General features: G+C 36.9%; 2 protein-coding genes across 4 annotated transcripts; both read left to right on the top strand.

Moving 5' to 3' along the window:
* The first annotated feature begins 1173 nt into the window (after positions 1–1173).
* Positions 1174–17097, top strand: LOC145624607 (uncharacterized). 3 transcript variants are annotated; one of them, XR_014110459.1, is made up of 9 exons: positions 1174–1418; positions 2447–2689; positions 2790–3005; positions 3112–6642; positions 6765–6946; positions 7134–7431; positions 11221–11312; positions 14568–14763; positions 16028–17097. XR_014110459.1 is itself a non-coding variant. In XM_081677664.1 (6 exons), the coding sequence occupies exons 2-6, from the start codon at positions 2483–2485 to the stop codon at positions 7219–7221; spliced, it is 4224 nt and encodes a 1407-aa protein (XP_081533790.1). In that variant the 5' UTR covers positions 1174–1418; positions 2444–2482; the 3' UTR covers positions 7222–7422. The 3 variants fall into 3 exon arrangements, 1 of the variants encoding a protein (XP_081533790.1); XR_014110458.1 differs by having other exon boundaries at positions 16022–17097; XM_081677664.1 differs by lacking the exons at positions 11221–11312; positions 14568–14763; positions 16028–17097 and having other exon boundaries at positions 2444–2689; positions 7134–7422.
* A 3012-nt stretch (positions 17098–20109) lies between these two features.
* Positions 20110–22364, top strand: LOC145624605 (tubulin beta-2 chain-like). The gene is made up of 3 exons (XM_081677663.1): positions 20110–20649; positions 20776–21045; positions 21499–22364. The coding sequence occupies exons 1-3, from the start codon at positions 20256–20258 to the stop codon at positions 22170–22172; spliced, it is 1338 nt and encodes a 445-aa protein (XP_081533789.1). The 5' UTR covers positions 20110–20255; the 3' UTR covers positions 22173–22364.
* The last annotated feature ends 2190 nt before the right edge of the window (positions 22365–24554 follow it).

Raw genomic sequence — 24554 nt, 5'->3', positions numbered from 1 at the left:
ACCACCATTGACACCATGACCAACATATATAATGCCTTCCAAGTGCTAACATATAAGAACTCAACTTGCTATATGTAGCTTACTTGTACTACGTGTGTAACTTCATCAAATATACTAGACTAATCATGAAATCAATACTCGTTAATCTAGTTACAAGAACCTTAATTGTATTCATTTTCAAATCCATTCATTTCTATGATTGCTTATTTTTCTGCAATTGGTAATATATTTTTAATCCTTAAATGGAAAATGAGGAGGTAGAACAATATAAAATTGAAAGTTCACAATCGGCCCAAACAAAACCTTGTATGACTTATCCACTTTATTTATTACTACTGTATGTAGGTCGTCAAATAGTGGACTCATAACAATGAAAAATGACTAATTGCAAAGTCTATTGCCAATAAAAACTAATTCAACAAATGGAAAATCACATTAACGACATAAATCAATGAGGATATGCTATTAATTTCGATACAATAAATAATTAACATTGTTGTTTTATAGTCAAGGCAATCAAGACAAACAAAGTCTTTCCCGCCCCCAATGCGAGTACACGACTATACGATACAAAAATTCCACAGAGTAATGATGACTATCGTCTTACCGAACTCAACTCTGAGCCACCATTGTCATTATAATCAACACAACACCTCAAGACACTAGCATATAAGAATCACAACACACCATTAAAAGGTTACTTAGACTAAGGGCATGTTTTCTTCGGCTTAATTTCAGTTCAGCTCATAATTTCCTTCTCTCATAAACAATTCAATTCAACTCAGTTTAATAGATTAGAGCTGACCATAAGACTAAATGTAAAACTCAATAAAATATAAACACAATACTCGAAATAGTCTAATTTTTTAAAACCATTGATTCTCGACATTTTTTTCCCCAGTTATTCCCAACATAATTACTTACTTCGTATTAATTAATTAATTTTATTTTTGTAAGGAAAGATAATTACTCTATCATAATAATTAAGTAATTAACACAATCCCAATTCTAGTAATTCACAAATGGACAATGAGGAGGTAGAACAATCTTAAGAAATCAATGAAAAATTGAAAATTCACATTTGGCCCAAACAAAGGCTTCAATAGCCCAAGTAATACACAATTCGCCCATCTTCGCCATTTGGAAAGAGCACCATCATTTTACTTTTTTTCGCTGACAAGAAATTAACCGAAAAAAAACGCCCAAATTCACCATCCTTTCATCTCTCCCTTTCTCTCTCCTCTTGTCTTCACTCTCCTCAAACCCTAGTTCTACTGAACAGGTGAATTATGCCAAATTAACTATGTTTGCGAATTATTTTTGAGCTTTTTAAGGAGCAATTTGATTTCGAATTCATATTTCAAGCAGACGAAGAACACTGATCTTTTGAATTTATTGGAAATTTTCGGCTTCGTCCTGTAAGATTTTCTTACATTTAGCTGTTTTGCGATTTCTCTCTCGTTTTCTTGTATTTTGTACTATAATCTTGTTGAATTTTGATTTTGTTTCAAAATTTGATTTCTGTGGTGGTCTTACATTTCGCTTTGTTTAGTTTCTTCTTTAATGGAGTTGATGCATGTTACTCTTCCATGAAATGGTTTCTAGTGTCATTTGATTTTTCTTTTTATATTTTGTTTGTGAATGGTGTTGCTTCAATGTACTTTGTTGATGACTTATCAATTGAAATGATGTTGGTCACTTTAATTTTTTTGCTTAGTAGTCTCACATTTGGTTGATTTTGTAATGTTACTCGTTTAGAGAGAGAGAGAATGAGGCGAATGAACGGTTCGTTTTAAAGAACGGAATACTCAAGGTTGGCAGGGAGCTTGGATTTTTTGTTACCCTTGAAAGGTGTTGTATGGAGGGAGTAGGAAGGCTGATGGGATTTTGAGGGAGTAGGGAGCTTGGATTCATGGTGGATTATATATGAAGCATTACCCTTGAAGTTCATTTTTGGATACTCAAAATAGTAACTTTGTTCTTTTCTAGGACAAAGGGATTGGTAAATAACCTGTAACTGAAGAAATTTTAGCTAGTGGGTTTGTTTATAAAAATTGTGATCTGTATTGATAACTTTGGTGTGGTACCAGGAAGACTTTTTTTAGTCAGTTTTATTTATATTCAAGTGTTGTAGATGCATCAGATTGTTTTGTTTGTTCATTTTGGTAGAGGCGTCATCATGTGATGTCTATGATAGCATGATCCCATTATATGAGTTGTTACGGGCCCGCTAAAGATCCCAGAATACTGAACTTTCAGTTTCAGGGCTGCCGAATCAAGTCAGTTACGTATCTCGCACATTTGCAAGTTTATGCATTTATTACAATCTTATTATAGTATTTGGTGGTGTCATGCTTGTTTTGGGGATTGAATTTTGCATTTAGCTTTACTGTTATTCATTTATAAATTAAGGCTTGACCTCGAATTTAATTTGAATGTATAGCAGGTAATCCAGGTTTTGTTGCAGAGTTTGCTAAGGTCAATGGGTTTTGATAATGATTGCATTTTAAATATTCAATCACTTGCTGGAGAATACTTCTGTCCTGTGTGTCACCTTCTTGTCTACCCGAATGAGGCTTTGCAAGCGCCATGCACTCACCTTTACTGCAAACCTTGCCTGACTTATGTTGTCAGCACTACACATGCTTGTCCTTATGATGGATACAGGGTGACTGAAGCCGATTGCAAGGTGTTATGCCTTTATTATCTTAATCACAATTGGTTTCTGACTGGTTGTATGGAGAATCTGAAGTGTTTTTATTGTGGATTTATTTCTTCTTTTGTCACAGCCACTGCTGGAGTCAAATAAAACATTGGCAGACACAATTGGAAAAATACAAGTCCATTGCCTCTACTATCGGACTGGATGTACATGGCAAGGTCCTCTATCTGACTGCATATCTCATTGTTCAACATGTTCATTTGGGGAGTCGCCAGTTCTATGCAACAGATGTGGAGTTCAGATTGTGCACCGCCAAGTGCAAGAGCATGCACAAAGCTGTCCTGTAAGTTGAAATGTATTTACTGCTCCGTTCTATTTTGTACTGGTTTTCTTTGTCCTATTGACTTATATTTTTATTTAAAATCTCACTCTAAATTGTACCAAATCAGGGCGTGCAGTCTCAGGCCCAACAACCAAGTAATGCTCAGGATGGCACATCCACAGGCGCTGTAGCAGATCAAGCACAGACTGCAGCTCAGGCAGTCTTACCTGCTTCTCAAGCTCAGACATCACAAGCTTCTGCTTCGCTTGCATCTGGTCAGGATAACCAAACAGTCAGTACAGCTGGGCAACCACAGGCTGCACAAGCTGCCATGCCAACTGCTGAGCAGTGGTATCAGCAACAGCAACAGTACCAGCAGCAATACCAGCAGTATTATCAGCAGTATCCTGGATATGATCCTTACCAACAGAACTATCAATATTATTATCAATATCAACAAGGAGCTCAACAGTATCCGCAGCAACCCACGCAAGGTTATCCTCCTCAGGCATATGGTCAAGCTCAGACCCAGATTTCTGGTCAAGCTCAGGCTCAACCCCAACTTCAAGCTCAGCAGCAGGCTCAGCCTCATGCTCAGCCCCAGCCACAACAGCAGACCCAGCCACAACAGCAGACCCAGCCACAACAGCAGACCCAGCCACAACAGCAGCCCCAAGCTCCATCCCGAATTGCGCTGCCTTCTGTGCAAACAAATTTCCAACCATCAGCCAGTGTTCAGTCCCAAGTCCAGCCAGTGGGTCAAGCGCAACCTCAAATGCAGGTTCAGGGTCAAGCACCTCCATCTCATACCCTTCCATATAACCAGTCTCAGCCATTACCCCAGGCTCAACCTTATGCTCAGCCACAGCCCATTACTCAGCAGCAGACACCAGTGCCTCAGTACCAGCAAACTCATCCTCATGCCCAATCTTATCCACCGTCACAAACTCAAACCCAGCATTACCCCTACACACAGCCACAGGCTCATTCTCAACAGATTATGCAGGCACCTGCCCACCCACCTTCTCAACAAAACCAGCCTTTGAATCCCAATTCCCAGCCTCAGACTCAGAGCGCTGTAACTGGTTACCAATCATATCCGCAGCCACAGCCTCATCCGCAAGCACAGGTGGGAGTTGCTCATCCAATGCATGCATCTGGTGCCCAGCCACAACCTCAGTACCCTGGGCAAATACAAGGGAAGTTTCCTTCACAACCACCTCAGATGTATTCTTCTCAACCTTATTCTAATGTGGCAGTGCAACAACAGCCAACTATGTCATCTGCACAAGTTCAGCCTCCAAGCGGGCCTCCATCGCAACAGCTCCCTGTTTATCCTCATTCCCAGCAGCCTGGATATCCGTTTCAGCATCGTCCTGGTGTGCAGGCTGCACAGCAAGCTGCTCCACAGCAGTTTGGGCAACAGCAGCCATTCCCTGGCCATGGTCCATTTACACAGCCACAACCACCTATGGCAGCTCAATTACATGCTCAGGGCCCTCAAATGCTACAGCATTCTCAGCAAAATTATGCACCAGGGTATATTGCTCAGCCTAATATTGCTCAAAACTATGCAGCTAGACCAGTGACCGCACAAGGAGCTGGATCACAACCACATCTCCAGGCTGCTGGTGCTGGTCAGGTTAGGCCTCCACAGCTTAATCAGGCTTACCCTATGAGAACAGACAGTCAGCTATCTACTGCCTCTGAACATAAGGCTGGTCATCCTCAACAATTTCCAAAAGCAACGGGGGGTGAGAAGCCTCGTGATCAAAATGATCCTAACAAGGAGTCTGGTGCAGGGGTTCAGGTGATTGAAAATAAATTAAAATCAGAAAATGCCCTGGATGGTAATGGGAACGAGAATGAAAGTAAATTAGCTGCTACAGGGTCCAATTTATTAGGAAGTGATAATCAAGAACGCAAACAAAGGATGAAGGGAGATGCTTCAGAGGATGCAACAGAATTCTCAAATGGTAATAACACAACTAATATTGGTTCTGATACCCATAAAGATGCCCGAAAGAAGGCTGAAGTACAAGACTTAAAGCATGCAGCCAAAAGTGCAGGAGATGCAGCAGCTGCTGTCTCCAATATGCCTCATTCACATTTAAACTCGCAAGTTCATGGCACTAATTCATTTCCTGCCGTTGACCAGGGAAGAAATCAAATGCAGTCAATGCAGTATGGGCCTTCTGCCCAACACAGACCTGGTGCTGCGTCTATGCCTCAGTCAACACCTCAACTTTCAATTACTCAGCAGCCTGGGTTGGGTTCTCAACCTGGTCAATTAAGGCCTCAAGGACCTGGACAAGCTCCCCCTAGACCGCCTTTCAATGCAGCTGATATTCCCCAGACATCTATTCCTAAGCATCCTCATGGTCTTACCCCTCATGAAATTGCATCCGGAGGAAATCTGGGCCCTGCCTCATCAGGACCCTTTGTTAGACCTGGTAATATGGGTTATCATCAAGGTAATATGCCACCTTACCAAGCTGGACAACCTCATAATCTTCCAGGGGAACCTTTTGTTGGTGTAGGGGGTAGAGAACGTGCTGATGCTGAGCAGCGTCCTCCATATATGATGGAAAATGAAAAGTTTCAGGCTCACAGGCCTGGATATTTTGATGGTAGAAAGCCAGATTCCCTCCCTCATGGATCCATGGATCGAGCTCCTTATGGGCCTGCTCATCCTGGGATCCAGCCTGGAGCTATGAAATTTCCTGAGGAGCGTGGTATGATGGATGAAAGGGGTAAGATGTTTCCTGAGGAGCGTTTGAAACCCTTTCCTCACAGGGACTTTGAAGACGATTCGAGGAAATTCCCTAGACCTTCTCATTTTGAAGCTGGGCCTTCATCTAAATATGGTACTCATTTGCCGTCATCTAGACCACTTGATCATGGTTCTCATATGTTTGGTGGAGATGGAATGCCGAGGCCCTTTGACAAGGCGCCACATGGACTCAATCATGATTCTGGACTGAAAAGGGATTCTGGTGTTGGTTCTGGTCCTTCAAGATTTCTGCCTCCATTTCATCTTAATGATGCTGGTGAAAGGAGCAGAACTGCAGGGTTTCCTGATGATGACATGGGGAGAGGGGATTTTGGGCATCGTCCAGATTTTCCTGGACCAGCTCCTGGTCCTGGATTTGGACGGCCCCGAATGGATGGTTTTCCGCCTAGAAGTCCAGGTAGGGACTTTCCAGGTTTTCCTTCTCGTACATTTGGAGCCTTTGGGGATGATGTGGGAAACGAATCACGGCGTTTTGAAGGTTCCAGACCCTACAATTTTCCCGCTGAACCATTTGGGAAATCAATGCACGAGAACAGGTTTCCGATTCCACCAAATCATGTACAAAGAGGTGAGCTAAGTGATCATTTGGTTGGTGGCCCACGTAATCCAGATATGTTGCCTAATCATTTACGAAGAGAACATATGGGTCCTCGAAATATGCATATGGGAGAAGGGACTGCTTTTGGACTCCCTGGGGGTCATTCCCGGATGGGAGAACCCCCTCTGGCAGGGAATTTTCCACGTCATCTACCCTTTGGCGAATCCTTTGGAGGTGAAAAGCCAGGGCACCCTCTGGTAGGAGAGCATGGATTCAGGGGCAGCTCTGGTTTTAATCGTTATGGACGTGATGGTGGATTTTTTCCAGTAAGTACTTGTTTGTTTCAGTAATATTGACTATAGAAGATTGTTTCCCAGATGTTTAATTCTTCTTTTGATGCCTGATTTTTCTGGTGTTTTTTTTTTTTTTTTTTTTTTTTTTTTTTCAGGAGGAGATGGATACTTTTGATAACCCAAGAAAGTGGAAACCTGGAAGCATCATGTGCCGTATTTGTAAAGTGGAGTGTGGAACCGTGGAAGGCTTGGACTTGCATTCACAATCAAGAGAGCACCAGAGAAAGGCTAGGGATATGGTCTTAAGCATCAAGCAGTCAAATAAAAAGAAACAGAAGTAAGTCTATGTAGAAGTTGTCTTTTACTGCATATGCTGTATATTGTACATTATTCTACCTTTTACGTGTCGCTGTTTTTATGGTTTGGGTGGTGGTTGTTTAGTGGGTAGGATGTTGAGAATTGAGAAGGGGGGTGCTCTAGTTCTTGTTGTAAGGCATAATTTGTTGGTTGTCTTTGTTGCTTAGGATATCAAAAGATCAAGGTTCAATTGAAGGAAGAGATGCAGGCAGGCCAAAGAATTTCAGTTTTCATGGTCGAGGAAATAAGCGTTAAAGGCTTGATGATTGTTTTGGCTGACAAGCAATCCAGTGGTTTTGTAGCTGACAGACTGAATTTGTTCCTTCAGTATTTTGCGTTTAGTGAAGTAGGTGATGCAGCTTTCTGTATCTCTTTCTTTTGCTGGTTGGTTTATGCCAGTTTTGTCATTTCAGGTTGCTGCTATGTTAGTGGAGATGGTATTTTGGGACTGAAGTATCAGTGGCAGTTAAGTTACTTTGTTTGACTTTGTGCTAAATATTTTGGAGATTGAATATGTTTAGCGTGAATGTATACTCGCCCCTTGTTTAAGTGGTAATTGCTATCTCTTCACTAATAAAGTATGTGTATCTTCAGTGCAATGATGTGACATGTGGCTAATTCTATAATTATGGTTTGTTAGTTTATCAGAAAAGTGTGGTTATCGGAAGTGAATTATTTCTTACGTCGTAGTCTTCTTTTCTTCTTTTTTTCCTCTCCTTTTATCCCCTCCTTAAGTTTTCTTCTTACTCTGTCTACAATTTTGTTCATATAATCCTTGCCCTGTCAATCTCCTCCCACTTCAAAAAAGTTTAATTTGTGTAAGATGATTTCACCCGCAGGCTTTCAAGTATCGATCACCACCTAACGGGTAATCATTGTCAGATTGTGTGACCACATTTTTATCGTCTGTTGTACACTCCATTCTCCACTCAGCCCGAAAACAGTTTGCCTTTATTGCCTATAAGTGAAGTGCATGACATGGTTTCAAAAAAAAAAAGTTCATGACATTTTGACAGCATCTTCTTTTTCTGTCTTAAAAAATTTCTGACTGTAATTTGTGGCCTATAGCAATTGGAAAATGGGAATAAAGTGTGGTGTTTTTGATAAGAGAGGATGAGGGAAATACAGTTGAATCTTATATATATATATATATATATATATATATATATATATATATATATATATATATCTTAAGTATTTATGTCTTAAGTTTTAGCTTTTGGAGGTTTGATGGTTTCACCCTACGTTCACTGATATTCCAAGAAGTTTAGTACGTTTGTGGGAAAGTTTTGGGGTGGCTGAGCTGCTGATTCTTGATTCATTAATTGTGATGCTGTTCAAATGTTTGTAGCGAACTAGCGATCCTGTCTATTTGGTTTAATGGTGTTTGGGACAATAATATTTTTTTTGGGTTAGTAACTATTTGAAGAAGCTATGTAAATCTGGATGCAAATTACCACAGAAGGTCAATGATTTCCTTTCAGGATATTGATGTGGAAGATTATGTTTGAATCTTGTTCACTTTGTTTTTAAGCTGTGGGTTTTTGAAAAATTAGTTGAATCATGAGGATTTTTACAATGGGAGCTTTTAAATGTCAAGTCTTGATTTTATGTGGTATTTATTCTCTGATTTTTGAAGTTTTTCATAAAAAAATTACTCAAACAATTCTTTATGAGCTCCTGTTTGGGCATCCATTGTCAGCATGAGCATTGTGTACCGTTTGACCTATTGTCTTCTTTTTTTGATTTGTATTCAATCTTAAATTTTGATTTCCATTCTTTTGAGCCCTATCTTCTTTGGCTAAACTTTCCTATCATCTTGCTACACTGCTGTCTTCAACATTTCTTTGGCCACAAGTTTCTCATCACTTTGACACTTTGTAGATTTTTAAATAATTTTCTTTCTTTCTTTCTTTTTGGTTGCTTACATTTCCTAGGGAGTTTTTAGCAAATGTACTTGCATCAGGAGATCTTTGTCATTTAACTGAGATTGGGTTTTTGCTCACTCTGCGTCCATTAATGACACACACTCAAAATCTGTTGGGAGATGAAAATTGTAGAGCGTGCAAAGTTTAACTGCAGAATACATATAAAAGTCAAGGTTTTTATTTATTTGTTCACTGACAAATTGTGCTTCAATAAGCTCAGAAAGTCAGAATATTATGTCTGCATTGATATGACAAATTAATAATTTTAGCTTGCATTTCTGCATTGTTATGTAGAGTGATTTTCTGAACTTTGAGAAAGCCAAATTATTTTAACTAGTTATTTTCTAAGAAATATTCTTTTGGTCAGGTTGAAATACATATGTAAAAAATATTGTATAAAAGGTGCAGTCTGGATAATTATTCAAATCCCGAGTAGTCACCTCTATTTTTTCCACTGTATGGTTTCACTTGATTATTAAGGGTAACATGTTGGTGTAGTTTAGAGTGTGGTTGGTGTTCAATGAAAGGATAAGAAAATGGTGGTAAAATTTTGATTATAACTTTGGAATTGGATTGAGTGATGAAAATGTTGAGGAATAGATAAGAGATAAAATTGAAGGTTGGAAGCAGCTAATTCGCTTTTCCTTGACCAAAGGGTGAGTAAAATGATTGGGTCGTCCCTCTAAAGGAAGGCTTTTGATCTTCGTAGATGCGATAGTTATTTATGGGTTGTGTCATTTCCTATAGCTTGGCTGATGAGGATGGATTTTTATTTTTTTAGTTTTTAGAATATGGTCTCTACACCATTCTATTCCTTTGTATTGGGTAATTATGTATTCATTTCCTTCAGTGAAGCTAAATACTACTTCCTCTTGTTCCATAAATATTGCAACAACTACCATTTTAGGAAGTTTCACAAATATTGCAACATTTCCTTATTTGCATATGTTGTCTCTTTCTCTCCCCTCATCACATGGACCCCCCCCCCCCCTTTTTTTTTCTCTATCTCTCTCCTCTTTCTAAAACCCGTGTCCTCTCCCCATGTCCCAATACTAAGGGAACGGAGGAAGTATGTTTTTTTTTTTTTTTTTTTTTTAATAATTTTTATTCTTAATTTTGGGTTTTATCAAGGACTGTGAAGATTGGAGAACAAAGTGCAAACTGCAGAGCAAGTGTGACTCTGGGAAAAAGACAAATAGTTATTAAATGGAATTGGTTTCTTATCTTTTAGTTGGAGATTTATTACTTTTATGAAATATACTAGGACTATGTATTTTGTTGTATGAAAGCTTGGAGAGTTAAATATATGAGGTGTTGTGAAATTGTGACAGTAAGCAGGTTCTTTTTTTTTTTTTTTTTTTGGTAGGACTGTAGGAGATTCATTTGCTTATTTGTAATTTTTTTTATTTTGTTTACTAAAATTAAGCTGGAAACTTCTTTTTGTTATACAGAGCCTGAAGATATAAACTTACTATTTGATTGTATGATGATATAGGGGACATGATAGGGTTGGACACTTATAGTGCGTGATTATAAAGTTATGGAGTTGTTTTGTGAGCTGGGAAATATCAGAAAATATCATGTATAAAATATCCAAGTCAAAGATTGGGTGGTATCTGGCTTTGCAAGTGAGCAATTACAGTGAGTGTATCTGCAGTGAAATACTGGTGATAGGAGAAACCAAGAAACTGCTATGGGATTGAATGCACTAAAACTGAGATCGCTGCTACATTGGCTCATACTTTTGATTAGACAAGACAAAGTGGGATTCTCCCTGTTTTTAAAAGGAATGTTATCTTCTGTTGTTGCTTCCTGCATAATATGAGTAAATCCCAAAAGTTCTTTGGTGGGAACTTGATACAAACCTAAAATCTTACTTTGCTTCTTCCCTCATCTGATTTGCATGTGTGTATTCAGGAACAGTGGACATTCCACAAAGTAGTTGACTCCTTTTGTTGTACCAGCTTAGGATATAGAAAATTAGAAGTGGTGCATATACAAATGGCGTATGCTGATTAGGATGGAACATGTAATATATTTAGTTGCTTAAATGAAATTTAGATGTGAGGTGTGAGTGCTTTCAGTTTTGATTAAGGTTTCACTTTATGAAACCTGTTTATATATAGTTAGGATACTATTTTATTTTTCAGTCTGTTAATTTCTGGTAGGAGGCCTTATTTTTGTCAATACAGAAATCTCTTTCATTTCAGTTTGAATTTTCCATTTCACATTATAGGTTTTATAATCCCATTGTGGCATTTTACTTTTTATGAGGCCAGTGCTTAAGTTGATTTATTCTTTCTGGCTGAATTTTTTCCAACCATAGATAATGTCCACTGAATCCGTCTTTTTCGGCGATGCTGACAAGGAAAGGCTGAAAAGCAGAGTGGTTTACCTTGCAGTCGTCTTTAGAGTGTGGTAAGATCATGTCCAAATCAAAGGTTTTTATGGGAAAATTTCTGCTTATTTTATTTTACACATTGTTTTCTGCTGTTTTATGACTTTTATAGTTTTATCTAAGATTTATAGCTAATCTTCGTTTACCCTGTAATTTTGTTGGAATGTCTGAATTTTAGGTAGCTTTACTTAAGATTTTCAGATACTGCTCTAAAAATTCGAGTTCAGTATTTTCGGCATCTGACTCGTAATTTCATCAAATATGATTGTTATTGGGTGGAACACTAAAAAAAGTGGTCATACGAAGGGCTCTTAATTAGTGTGGGGGTCTATTTTTAACATGTTTACTATGGAATCTTAGTTGTAATGTCTTGAGAATACCCCATTTGTTATTTTTTTTTTCCCTAAATTTTAATTTTCCCACTTTTTGTCTAGGTGTGTTTGTTATTGATATTCCTACTTTGCTATATTCGTTTAAAATTCTCTCTCATAAATTTTTTTTATTAACCCTTGTGCCCCATCACATCGGTCCACTTACTGGTTTATAAAATTTAGGTCTTTAAACAACCTTCTCTTTCTTAATTAAAAATTCAAAAAAGTGACCCACTTTTTTTTCTTGGTTTATGTTGCCACAATAAATAGGAAGATAAATAATACGAACAGAGGAAGTTTTGGATTGGCTGTATAGAAGTTAAGTGTTTTCTCTTGTACTGAACTCAACTAAAGAACCATAGTTTAGTGAAGATTTAGTGTAGTTGATATGGTTGGCTCATCTTTTTCTTGATTTGTGGAGATTTGAGGTGTTCATTTGTGTTATGTAACTTCAGAGTTCAATCTCAGTTAAGGTCTGTCTTTCTTTTGCAAGAGCATGAGCCCTTTTTGGTCGATTAAATATTCCCACTGTAGATACTTCATTTTTCTTCCAAAGTTTCGCATTAGGTTTGTACTGTACCCAGCTGAAGCAGGCTCTGTAGATTCTTGAGGCCCCTGATAGGTACATGTTTTGATATTTCTGGTGTTTTTAGGCAGTTTGAGTTGTAGTGTAAGCATTCTGTGTTTTTTATGCTTAGGGAAAGCTAAAAAATAACAAGTGTTTGACAGCAAAAACACGCGAAGATATCCTGACATAGCATGTTGTGAGATCAGGTTATTTGTTTCTGAAGGACTTGGGAAAAGAAGTAAAGAGAGTTAATGACTAGTAAAATCAATTGATGATATGCCACTTATAGTCGGCTGTAATTTGGGTTTATGCCAGTTATGAAACTGATGGAGAACAACAGACATCTGGAAATTCTTCACATGTATGAAAATTACTTATGGATGCGTCAAAAGCTGCTTTGAGATTATAGCCTGAATAGAATAGGTTTTTGAACTTGCACAGAAACTGCACAATGAAGGTTTTGGCATAATTGAGTTGGTTGTGTATATTTTATGTTTTTTATCTGCACTTTTTGGAGTAAAGGATAGATGTAGGGGATATTTTCTTGGTCAATTGCATCAAGGCTCATCAGTTATATGTCCTGAAATAATTGTTTTCTTGGCTTTTTTTAATTTATATTTTTAATTTAATTATTGAATCTACAATTTTACTGCCAAAGCTGCAAGTAGTTCACAATAGAGACTGTTTCTGCTGACCTTCAAATGGTTACGATTGTGTTAGCTTTTGTTATTCCTGTTGCTGTGCTGAAGCTCTATTTGTAAAGTGCTTGAGGTGCTCCAATTTCTAGAAGCTAGGATGCCTTTTGTGTATAGGAGTTCATAGCTTTTCATTTCGGCAAAATACTACTGAGGATTATTATATCTGTTAGTTTTGAATTTTTGGTGGTGGGTGGTGAGATATGGAGTACATATAATTGAACAATATGTCAAATGCTCTCTATATATGTCTTCTCAAAGTGGATTTATATTGGGTATTTTTTTTTTTTTCTTTTAAACTCTATAAATTATCTAAATATTTATTGACTGGACCATCTACATTTGTTTGGAAATCCCTAGTAAAGCTTGTATCAATTCTGATTTGTGTAGTTATCTTTATTCCTAGAAATGTTCCCGTATTGAATGTTACCAATATCTAGAATACCCAGGTCTTCAGAGGTATGCCCGTGCGTATATATATGGATAACAAATGGATGAGAGCTCTCTTGACCATGTGGTCTTGTTTAATCTTCTCTCTGCTCCTCAATCAACACATTAGACTTTGTTCTTATGATAGAAAGTAGAATTTTATTTATAAGATCTTATTTTAAAAACTTATAAGGAATTAGCTTCAGTTATTTTTGTTGTGAAGACTGCCTTTGTTTTAATGTAGGTATATAAGTTGGTTTTTTTCCTGAATTGTTTTCCCAAAACTTGTATTTTTTGATGAAATAACAAAGGCCAAGAACAGTGTATGCTGTTTACTGTATAGTGAGTAAAATAGAGTATGGGTATAGAGAAAGTATTGATGGGATGGAAGAGGAAAGGAAGAAATATGTTAATTATAAAGTTTTTTTTAGAATTGTGAATTTTATTTAGTACTACGAGCAAAAATGTGAATATATATGTATAGGAATGCAGAGAATTTTTAGTAGTTGATTAATTCATGTAAATGCAATGTTTTCCCTTGCTATAGTGCTTTCATGTATGCAAAGGTCAAACCCATCCTTGAGAGAAGAGTCCCTTAAGTCCCCTTGTGTATCTCCAGTAAAAAAGTACTGGAGGTGAATAGGTGATACTGACCATAGACCAAACACGCGAGGCTTATCACACATTCAATGTTGTCTGAATGAATCAGTGAAATTTGTTACTTGGTTATGATCTCCAAATTTAATGTCTTACTCTATGGAATGGACTTTTGGGTTAATATATGAACTTAGCTCCTAGCTGGTACTGTAAGTTTTAGATATTAGTTCATCCTTTAAATGGAGTTTAGGTCAATTTAGGGTTTAGTTGCCAATTTCTTATTTAAATAATCACAAGGAAAACTAAAATGTAAGCTTGTAAAGCTGATGTGGTCAGTAGACATATAAATGAAAGAGAAAACAGGAGGGAATATAGGATTATGACATTTGTACTTTTCCGTGTGGAATTCTTATGAAAGTTAAAGATTTTTGTACAGTGAACTTGGCAATAAATTGATGCAATAAGTATGCTTGAGAGAAAGTACTAGTCTCCATAAGCTCATAGTATAACTTGTTTTGTATAAATGGTGTTTAGAAATTTTTAATGTTACCTTCCAGCTCCTTGTCTCCCCAGTGTTGCTATATCAAAGGCTGATTGTAATTTTTCAAACACTAGGCTAGACAATCTGGTGCAGGATGGTGTTTCGTTCTGTTAAAGATTTGTGAATCTCTTGTCTGGTTTGAAGTACCTAAGGATGCAGATGCAGCTTTGCCATCCCCTTTTGTCCCTTGGTGCGTTAAGAGAATCCTATGAGGCATCACCTTGGGGTGTGTCATGTATTGTATCCTCGTTACCTGTCGAAACACTGAAGGTATGTGTGCTTCAAATGGTTTTTGTTTTAAATTGCCAAAAACTGTGTATGACAGATTTAATTTTTCTGAAGACAAGTTATGCTGTTATTCGCTGGTTGTTCTCTAGGTCTACTACCGTATGTGACCATGGAAGAGTTCCTTTTGATTGAACAGCCTATTTCATTTAGGGTGTTTGGTTCACGGCTATTGATTGATATAATTGCATATTGCTAAGCTATAAATGATTTTATTTTAGTGTCTGTCCTTACTAGTTTGATTACCGAAGACTTCTTGTGTGAAAATTTATCAGAAGTTAGAATTGCCTTTGAACTTATATGCTACTGTTTGATGTTTATGGACCTCTGTTCTGATGCTCAACTAGAAATAATTAAATAAGCTGAAACTTTCTTTCGACTGTTACTCCTTGACATTGCTTGTCCTGAAATTCATTTTGTACTATGGTGATTCTTGGCTTCTTGCTTTCGAAAGCATTCATTCCTTATATGGGGTAGAATTCCATAAATATCTCCCTGATTCTTCCTAGATTTCTCATGGCCTTTTGAACGATTGCTTAGTGAGTGAACTACAAGCGCTCATAGACATATTCTCTGAGTCTGAATTTGCTTACTCCTAAGAGTCTAGTTCAAGACTTGACTTCTCACTGTAGAAAGTGGATTTTATATGGTATTCAAGCATTTGGACCCCTGATGTTCCTGAACTCTTTCCCAACATAACGTGTGGATTGTTAGGCTAACAGAAATTTCTTTATGTGTTCATTTCTATAGAAAGTAATACTTGTATGTTTTTGTAGAATTGTAGGCAATACTTCCGTATCCAGTTGAGAGTGTGGTTAGCACTACTCATTAGCCATTGAACACAAACTACTTTGTTGGGGAGGTTTTTTTCCCCTTCTTTTGTTGTTGGGATAAAATACCTGTTAAGTAGACATAATTACTGGGTAGGGTCACAATATTCATGTAGGTGTGCAGTGCTGTTCTGCTGCTAAGGTGGTGGTGTTATAGCAAGGCTGTTCTAGTGGTCAAATTATTGTTTTATTGAAGCATAATAATAAGTTTTTGTTTTGTTTTATTTTTTTGGGTCGGGGGGAAGAGAGGATATCCGAGCCTGATTTTTTGTAAAGACTCTGTTAACTCCCCTAGATTCATTAGATAGCTGAGCTTTTGCTTGTTGACAGTACTCACAATTTGTCCTCAGTGTTTGGTGATGCTAACCCTAACAGTTATTTTGCAGTATGATTATTTATGTATATTTTGCTAGGTGTAGACAACTGAAATCCTGCACTTTTTTGTGGAGAGGCCTCTTGATGTCCAGCACTTGTTATCTCATTCGTGCAAGTTGCAACTTATTTTTTCATCTAATTATATTTACCTGTGTGTATTCAGTTTGTATATATTAAACAGTATGGTAATGGATGCAGAAATTTGATTTAAGTACTGATTTTGGCTGATTGGTGTGTTAGCAGTTCAGTACACTGCAGATCAGGTAACACTGTGTTGGTGGTTTTTGCATGTATTGTTGTTACTTTTGGAATTTCTAAAACTGCTAATGATTGTATCATAGTTGGAAAAAAAAAAAAAAAAAAAAAAAAAAAAAACTAGTGATTAATCGCGTCATGGCTTATACAACTGTGTGTTAAGTGATGATAAATTTAATACCCTGAGTGTGATTGTTAGTGTCATCGTATGTTCGAGTGCAATTGTGATTTGGACATAGTTTTAGTATTTGACATTTTGTTGCTAAAAAGTATTAGGTGTTACATGAAGCATATGTTTGTAAGTGATGTGGCAACAGTTCTAGAGAATATATTCTTAAAATCCATTTTTGGATTAATGTTGGATTAATGTCACATTATCTTAAGAGCAAATGTCTTTAGGTCCACCTACCTAATAATTTGTTGAAGGGGACTTATTAGGTGTACCAGTCACCAGTGAGTACATGCTTTTAATTTAATGCAAGCAACGATCCTAAAGAGAAAGAATGGAAGTTCATTTATCTTATTTAAATGCAAATGGATTAACTGTTGTTAATAAGGTGCATTTGAGAGCACATGCTCTCATATAATGCGGCAATAATTCGATAGAAGTATTTTTTTTTTTTCGGAATAAAAATCTATTTTCGAATTGTTGTCACATTATTTGAAAGTATATGCTTTTAGGTACACTCGATTTATTGTGGTTTGTGGGTATTAGCCTACACTTATACATTTGACCGTGGCCTTGTGGGTATTTTATTAGGCTTATCCAATTGCATGTGCTTTCTTGCGATATACACTCTTTATTTGTTGTCATATTATTTGACTATTTTGGATTAATTAATTTTTGTTTTGTTAATAAGTCTATTTATTTAATTGTGAGGTTTTTAGTACAGTACACGAGAGCATTATCGATTTTTTTTTAAAAACAAAACAAAAATGAAAGAATTGTGATGAGAACAGGTTTTGGGTTGTTTTCACTACTCGGATTTATTTGAGAGCATATTCTAAATTATAAAATAAAATAAGAATTGATAGATGTCACAAAGTTTGACAGCACATGGGAATGGGTTATTCAAAGATATTTGACAACTAATTTACCAGTGAACACCATAAAGAGGAAAGGAAAGGTGATGGATCCCATCTTAGTGTAACTACCAAGTCTTCACTAAAGCCTGTTGTTTTCAAGTAGCCTTGTTCCTACCTACGAGACCACATTTACGTTAAATTAAATGTTTGTAGGATAGGGACATTTTGGAATAATATTAGATCATTCGAATAATGTATAAGGGTATACTTGATCATTAAATCTTCTCATAAAAGTCATGTAAAAAAAAAAAAAAAAAAATCTTCTCAGATAGTATGTTACTTCATTAGTTATTACAGAGTACATCGGTGCAGGTAGGATTCATTAGGGGGAAAAAAAAAAAAAACTTGTATGAACATGGTACAATGTCATAGTAGATGTTATTACAGAGTAGTTTTTGAACTGGAAAAATTGATTTAAATATGTTTTTTTACATTAAATCATGAGCATTCAGTAAGCACCTACTAATTTAGTGAAATTCGAAACCAAAATATGTAATCGTTGTAATTATTTTGAAATAGAAGTAGTATAGACGATAATTTTGTACGTAATGGAGTAAGGATCTGTTCTGATTTATTGAGCTGAACTGAACTGTTGAAGGACTGAACTAATTGGAGCTAAACTGAATTTAATAGAGTTGAAATGAATTGTTTATGAGAGAATAAAATTAGAAGCTACAACCCATAAAAGATCCTTGAAGGCATGATTCCTCCAAAAAAAAAAAAAAAAAAAAAAAAGACTTTCGAGGCATTTAAATAATATGAAGTACAAAGTGTTGGTTTATACTCTTATTTAATGCTTTACTTATATTTGAACTGATATTGAATGGACAAATATTAAATAACCTATGGCTTGAAATCAAATCTAATGACTTAGCTACTCATGACTCATCCAACTTAAGTACTAAGGGCCTTTTCTATTTCCTTTATTTTGAGGTGTAATAAGTTTCATATTTTAAAATGGTCGAATATAGGCTGGGTCCACTAGTTAAGAGAAATAAATTATTCCCTCTGTCCCCAATTGTTTGCCCCAAACTATAAATCTACTTTATTAAGGCTTTGGGCAAAAAATGGTGCACGTGGGTTGACACAAATATCAATGAGGAGAGAGATAGAGATAGTGCAAGAGGGAAACATGCCAAAAATAGTATGGGACAATCTTTTGGGGACACCTTAAAAGGAAAATAGAGCAAACAATTAGAGACACAGGGAGTAAATATTGTAAAAAATTTCTAAATACTGAAATAAAGCAATTATTTTAAAAACGGACTAAAAAAAAGGTGGAACAACTATTTAAAAACGGAGGGAGTAATAAGGTTTTTGGTTAAGTTTATATTAATGAAAATCATTTTGAAAAGTGAGTGCAAAAGGGTAAGTGATTCTCATTTTTAAAAAATATAACGAAAATTATACTTTTAATAGTAAAAGATTAGAAGGTGCAATCTTTATCATTATATTATGTTTATTAGCTTGATAAGTAGGTATTTAAACATTCGTATTTCGATATGAGGTGTTTTTATAGATGTTAACACCATACCAATAAGGGGCCGTTTGGTTGGGGGTAATCAGGAAAGGGAATGAGAATCAACTGACCCGATTCCCTTTGTTGATGTTTGTTTTGCACTTTCTTTCATTCCGTTTCCCCTCTTCATTACCCCAAATCCCTTTAAGTTCATTCCCCACCCCCCCCCCCCTAGACTTTTCCATTCCATTCCCTAGCCACCACCACACCGCCACCTTCCTACCCCCACACACCGCCGAGAAACCCAACCACCGCACTACCCACGACTCGCCGCATCTCCGACGACCCTCCCCGCCTCTCCCCCTCCCCGTAAAACTCTCTTCTCCTCACGCAAAAACATCCCAAACCCTTAGAATTCCCTCCCTCTCCCCGAAAAACCACCGTCAGACCCTTTCGAGGGTGGGGGAGGGTCGGACGGTGGTTTTTCGGGGAGAGGGAGGGATTTCTAGGGGTTTGGGATGTTACTAGGGCTTTTTCTGGGTTGATTTTTGGGGAAGAGATCCTTGCGCGTGACCGGAGAAGGGCGGCGAAGGTGCTGCGGAGAGCGGCGAAGGTGAGGTGACCGGCGGCGAAGGTGCTGCGGAGGGCGGCGAAGGTGAGGCGACCGGCGACTGGTGGTTTGGTGGACAGAGGGTGGCTAGAAAAGGTGGATAGTGAATGAATTAGGTGGTTGTGGGGTGGTTGTGTGGTGGTGGGATGATGGGATTGTTTCCCTTGGTTTTGAAAACAAACAACATAGAGAATATTGGGTATTTTCATTCCATTCTCTTCCAGTCCCTTTGTTCATTCCATTCCGTTTACCCCGGGTGAACCAAACGGCCCCTAAATGTAGCCCACACTCTAGCTATTTGAGATATTTCCATTCCCTTTTCTTTCCTTGAAACCTTCTAACCAAACACTCCAAAAGTATTTTTTTTTTATACACAACACTCCAAATTTTTTTAAAAATATACGGAATAAAATAAAATAAATCCACTTGCTTTAAAAACTCTAATTTAAGGAAGCTAGACAGTGTGATAGAAACGCCGTCGCATCATACCTTGCATGCAAATAACCAGCTGTCTTCACCAAAAGCATTCAAATTCAAAAACCAAAAATATCTAATTTTATTTATTTATTAATCAATTTATTTATTTTACTAGAAAACCCAAATAAATCCTAGCCGTTGCTTTTAATCCGTTACCCAAAATATCCTCAATTTTGATGCACCCTTTCAATTCAAATTCAAAACCCTAATTTTACTCCCAGTAAAAAAGTAGCCGTTTTCCCTCTTTCCTTCTCTCTCTCTATAAAACTCTCTTCCTCCATTTTTGAATCCACCCCTTTTCCATTTTCTCTCTCCTCAAAATCCCCCTAAAATTGATTTTCTCTCTCCTCTTTAACAGAGAAAATTTCAATTTAATCGACCGAAAATGCGTGAAATCCTTCATATTCAAGGGGGTCAATGTGGTAACCAAATCGGTTCTAAGTTCTGGGAAGTTGTTTGCGCTGAACATGGCGTCGACACCACCGGAAAATACCATGGTGACAGTGACCTTCAACTGGAGCGTATCAATGTCTACTACAACGAAGCGGGTTGTGGGAGGTTCGTTCCTCGGGCCGTTCTTATGGATCTTGAGCCCGGTACCATGGATAGCATCAGATCCGGCCCGTATGGTCAGATTTTCCGGCCCGATAACTTTGTGTTTGGTCAGTCTGGTGCTGGGAATAACTGGGCTAAGGGTCATTACACTGAAGGTGCTGAGTTGATTGATTCTGTTCTTGATGTTGTTCGCAAAGAAGCTGAGAATTGTGACTGCTTACAAGGTATTCGACGAAATGCCTCACTGAAAAAAATCAATTTCTTTCATTTTTTTTAAGTAAATTATTATATGTGTTGTTGTTTTTGGTGTTGGATCTGAGTGTGGGATGTGAAATGAAATTGAATTGCAGGGTTTCAAGTTTGTCATTCATTGGGAGGAGGTACTGGATCTGGGATGGGAACTTTGTTGATTTCGAAGATTAGGGAAGAATACCCAGATCGAATGATGATGACTTTCTCAGTTTTTCCATCACCAAAGGTGTCTGACACTGTGGTTGAGCCTTACAATGCTACTTTGTCTGTTCATCAGCTTGTTGAGAATGCAGATGAGTGTATGGTTCTTGATAATGAAGCTTTGTATGATATCTGCTTCAGGACTTTGAAGCTCACTACTCCTAGCTGTATGTTTTTGCTACCCTCTCTTGCTTTATTTACTGTATTCGATTTATATACTATGGTGTTTGAATGTTACAATTGCATAAATCTGTGTATGTTTGGATGTTCAGTGTGATTTTTGGGATCCTTATTTTTGAGCTCTTTAATTTCATGTGAATTTGAAAGCTATATTTGAGTATGATAGCAAAAAATTAACAAAATTTTATTGCTTAAGCTTGCTGTGTAGATTCTCTGAAGCTGGTGTTCTGTTCAAATTGGTTTTTGTGGAGTAGTATAGTTTTGTGATTTGAAAACAATTAAGATCTGGGTTTTGGTTTAATTGCAAGAAGTTCATCATTTTGTTTGGCTATTAAAATTTTGAGTTTTAATCTGGGGTTTTGGTTTTTATTGGCAAGATGTTTATCTGGCAATTATACAGTTATACTGAGTTCTGATCTGGGGTTGTTTGAATTGTACAGTTGGTGATTTGAATCATTTGATATCAGCAACCATGTCTGGAGTAACATGCTGTCTGAGGTTCCCTGGTCAATTGAACTCTGACCTCAGGAAACTTGCAGTCAATCTAATTCCATTCCCCAGGCTTCATTTCTTCATGGTTGGTTTTGCTCCCCTCACATCTCGTGGGTCGCAGCAGTACCGCTCCTTGACAGTTCCTGAGCTAACCCAGCAAATGTGGGATTCGAAGAACATGATGTGTGCAGCAGACCCACGTCACGGTCGTTACTTGACAGCCTCTGCAATGTTCAGAGGAAAGATGAGCACAAAGGAGGTTGATGAGCAGATGCTTAACGTGCAAAACAAGAACTCTTCCTACTTTGTTGAGTGGATTCCCAGCAACGTCAAGTCCACTGTCTGTGACATCCCACCCACCGGTTTGAAGATGGCATCGACATTTATTGGTAACTCGACATCAATCCAGGAGATGTTCAGGAGGGTGAGTGAGCAGTTCACTGCTATGTTTAGGAGGAAGGCTTTCTTGCATTGGTACACCGGAGAAGGGATGGACGAAATGGAGTTCACTGAAGCCGAGAGCAACATGAATGATTTGGTTGCAGAGTATCAGCAGTATCAGGATGCAACAGCTGAGGAGGATGAATATGAAGATGAGGAAGAAGAGGAGCAGTATGAATGACAACAAGTTTGTGCCAGTAGTTTTTTAAAGTAACTATGAAGAAATGTTTAAAAAGATATTTTGTCAAAGTTGGTTGTAACCTCAACTTCCAGTTGTAGGAAAACTGACTTAAATTCACCAATTAAGCTGTATTTTGTGACATTGTAGGAATTTGCAAGAATGTTGATCAAAGTTCTGAGTTTTTGTTGCCAATGGCTTCTTTTTATTTTGTGATAGTGTGATACTATTTCATTGCTTGATTTCTTTTGTAATTGTATTTAAGCTTAACAAGCCATTAGCCCTATTTTCCTTGACTTATATTGTATTGACAATTCTCAGATCTGTACTCATTCCTTGTGCAATCTCTCTTTGCCATTTTCATCTAAAACTCGAGATGATTATAATTCGTACACGAGAGTTTTAGTTACAACTGCAAAAAGAGAAAGTAGTATACATGAATAGCCATTAGAAATTAAAGCTCTTTAACAACAAGGGTTTGTTTGACTCATTCCAATTGAACATATAAATCTTGTCATACAACCTTAATTTATATTGAAAATTAAAATAATTTGCACTCCTAATCATCAATTGGGTTTTAATTTTTGACAGGGAATTGTTAGGGCTGATCAATCAATTGGATTTTATAATACTCCTGATATTTGTTTGATTTATCCCAACATTGGTTTTTTAAGGAAAATTTGACTGTTCTTACCACTAAAATCTACTCCCTCCGTTTTTTTTTTATATGCATCACTTTCCTTTTATGGGTGTTTTTTTTATATGCATCACTTCTATATTTGGTAAAGTTATACTATATTTTATTATTTCTCTCTCTTACTTTAAACCCCACTCAAATTATTTTATCATTTCTCTCTCTTCTATATCCCCACTTAAATAATAAAATATCTATTCTCTCTCACATACTTTCTCTTTCATGGTCCCCATCATACTTTTATTATAATAATTTATTCACCCACTCACAATATTATATTTATCTCCTAAAACTATGTGCATTCCCAAGTGATGCATATAAAAAAAAAACGGAGGGAGTACTACTTTTGACTTTTGCTACAAACCTAAATATTTATACTCCCTCCGTGTTTTTTTTTAAATGTTACAGTTTGACCGGCACATATTTTTAGGCAATTTAATTGAGTTAAATAAAATAAAATTTTAGTGGGGTAGTTGGAGTATTAAAAAAATTGTAAAACAACGATAGTGGGATTGATAGTTTATTGAAATGGAATGAATGTGAGAGGAAAAATATAATAATAAAAATAGTAGTGAGATTGGGTGGGACCATGAGATGAGAGAGATATTATATTTTAATGTAACTTTTTGCCAAAAAAAGGAAGTGTAACACTTAAAAAACATGACCGGGAATGGAAATTGTAACATTTAATAAAACACGGAGGGAGTATTATTTTACCACCAACTAAAAACGAAAATTAAATGCTAATATCCACGCTTTTTGAGAAATTTTAGGGGATACATCTCGGGGTCATATAATTCAGTTTGGAACCATATATGATCATTATATGTTGTCATAAATGTTCGTGGTACGCTTGGTTTTATGAAATCGGTGCAAGTATTAAACCAGTAAATTGGATGGTTCCACCCACCCCCTGAGGGGACCATGATAAACATTTCGGCGATTTTTATTTCCGGACGAAAAAAGTGAAAAAATTCAAAAATTAAAAGCTAAGATCCACGCTTTTTCAGAAATTTGAAGGTTTCGAGGTCCAGTAACGAAAAGCCTTGAAATTTTAGGGGATAAATCTCGGGTCATATAATGACTTTTGAAACCATATATGATCATTATATGTTGTCATAAATGTTCGTGGTAGGCTTGATTTAATGAAATCGGCGCAAGTTGTAAACAAGTAAATTGACCGTTTAAAGACGGATTGGATGAATCCACCCACCCAATTGGACTCCCACAGGGTATTAGGGACCATGGTAAACATTTAGGCAATTTTATTTGCAGGTGAAAAAAATCAAAAAATTCCAAAATTAAAGGCTTAACATCCACGCTTTTTGAGAATTTTTTGGAGGTTTCTGGACCCGGTGTCTAAAAGCCTTGAAATTTTAGGAGATACATCTCGGTGTCATATAATGTCGTTTGGATGCATATATGATAATTATATGTTGTCATAAATGTTCGTGGTAGGCTTGATTTAATGAAATCGATGCAATTTGTAATCCAGTAAATTGGCCGTTTAAAGACGAATTGGATGGTTCCACCCATCCAATTGGACTCCCAGGGGGTATTAGAGACAATGGTAAACATTTTGCCAATTTTTTTATTTTCAGACAAAAAATAGTAAAAAATTTCCAAAATTGAAGGCTAATATCCACGTTTTTTTTAGAAATTTCGAAGGTTTCGGAGCCCGGTGTCGAAAA

Source organism: Chenopodium album, chromosome 3 (genome assembly GCF_948465745.1).
Source record: "Chenopodium album chromosome 3, dcCheAlbu1.1, whole genome shotgun sequence".
In the NCBI taxonomy this organism is placed as follows: domain Eukaryota; kingdom Viridiplantae; phylum Streptophyta; class Magnoliopsida; order Caryophyllales; family Amaranthaceae; genus Chenopodium; species Chenopodium album.
Note: the sequence above shows the minus strand (reverse complement) of the source record. Positions and strands in the feature narration are given on the sequence as shown.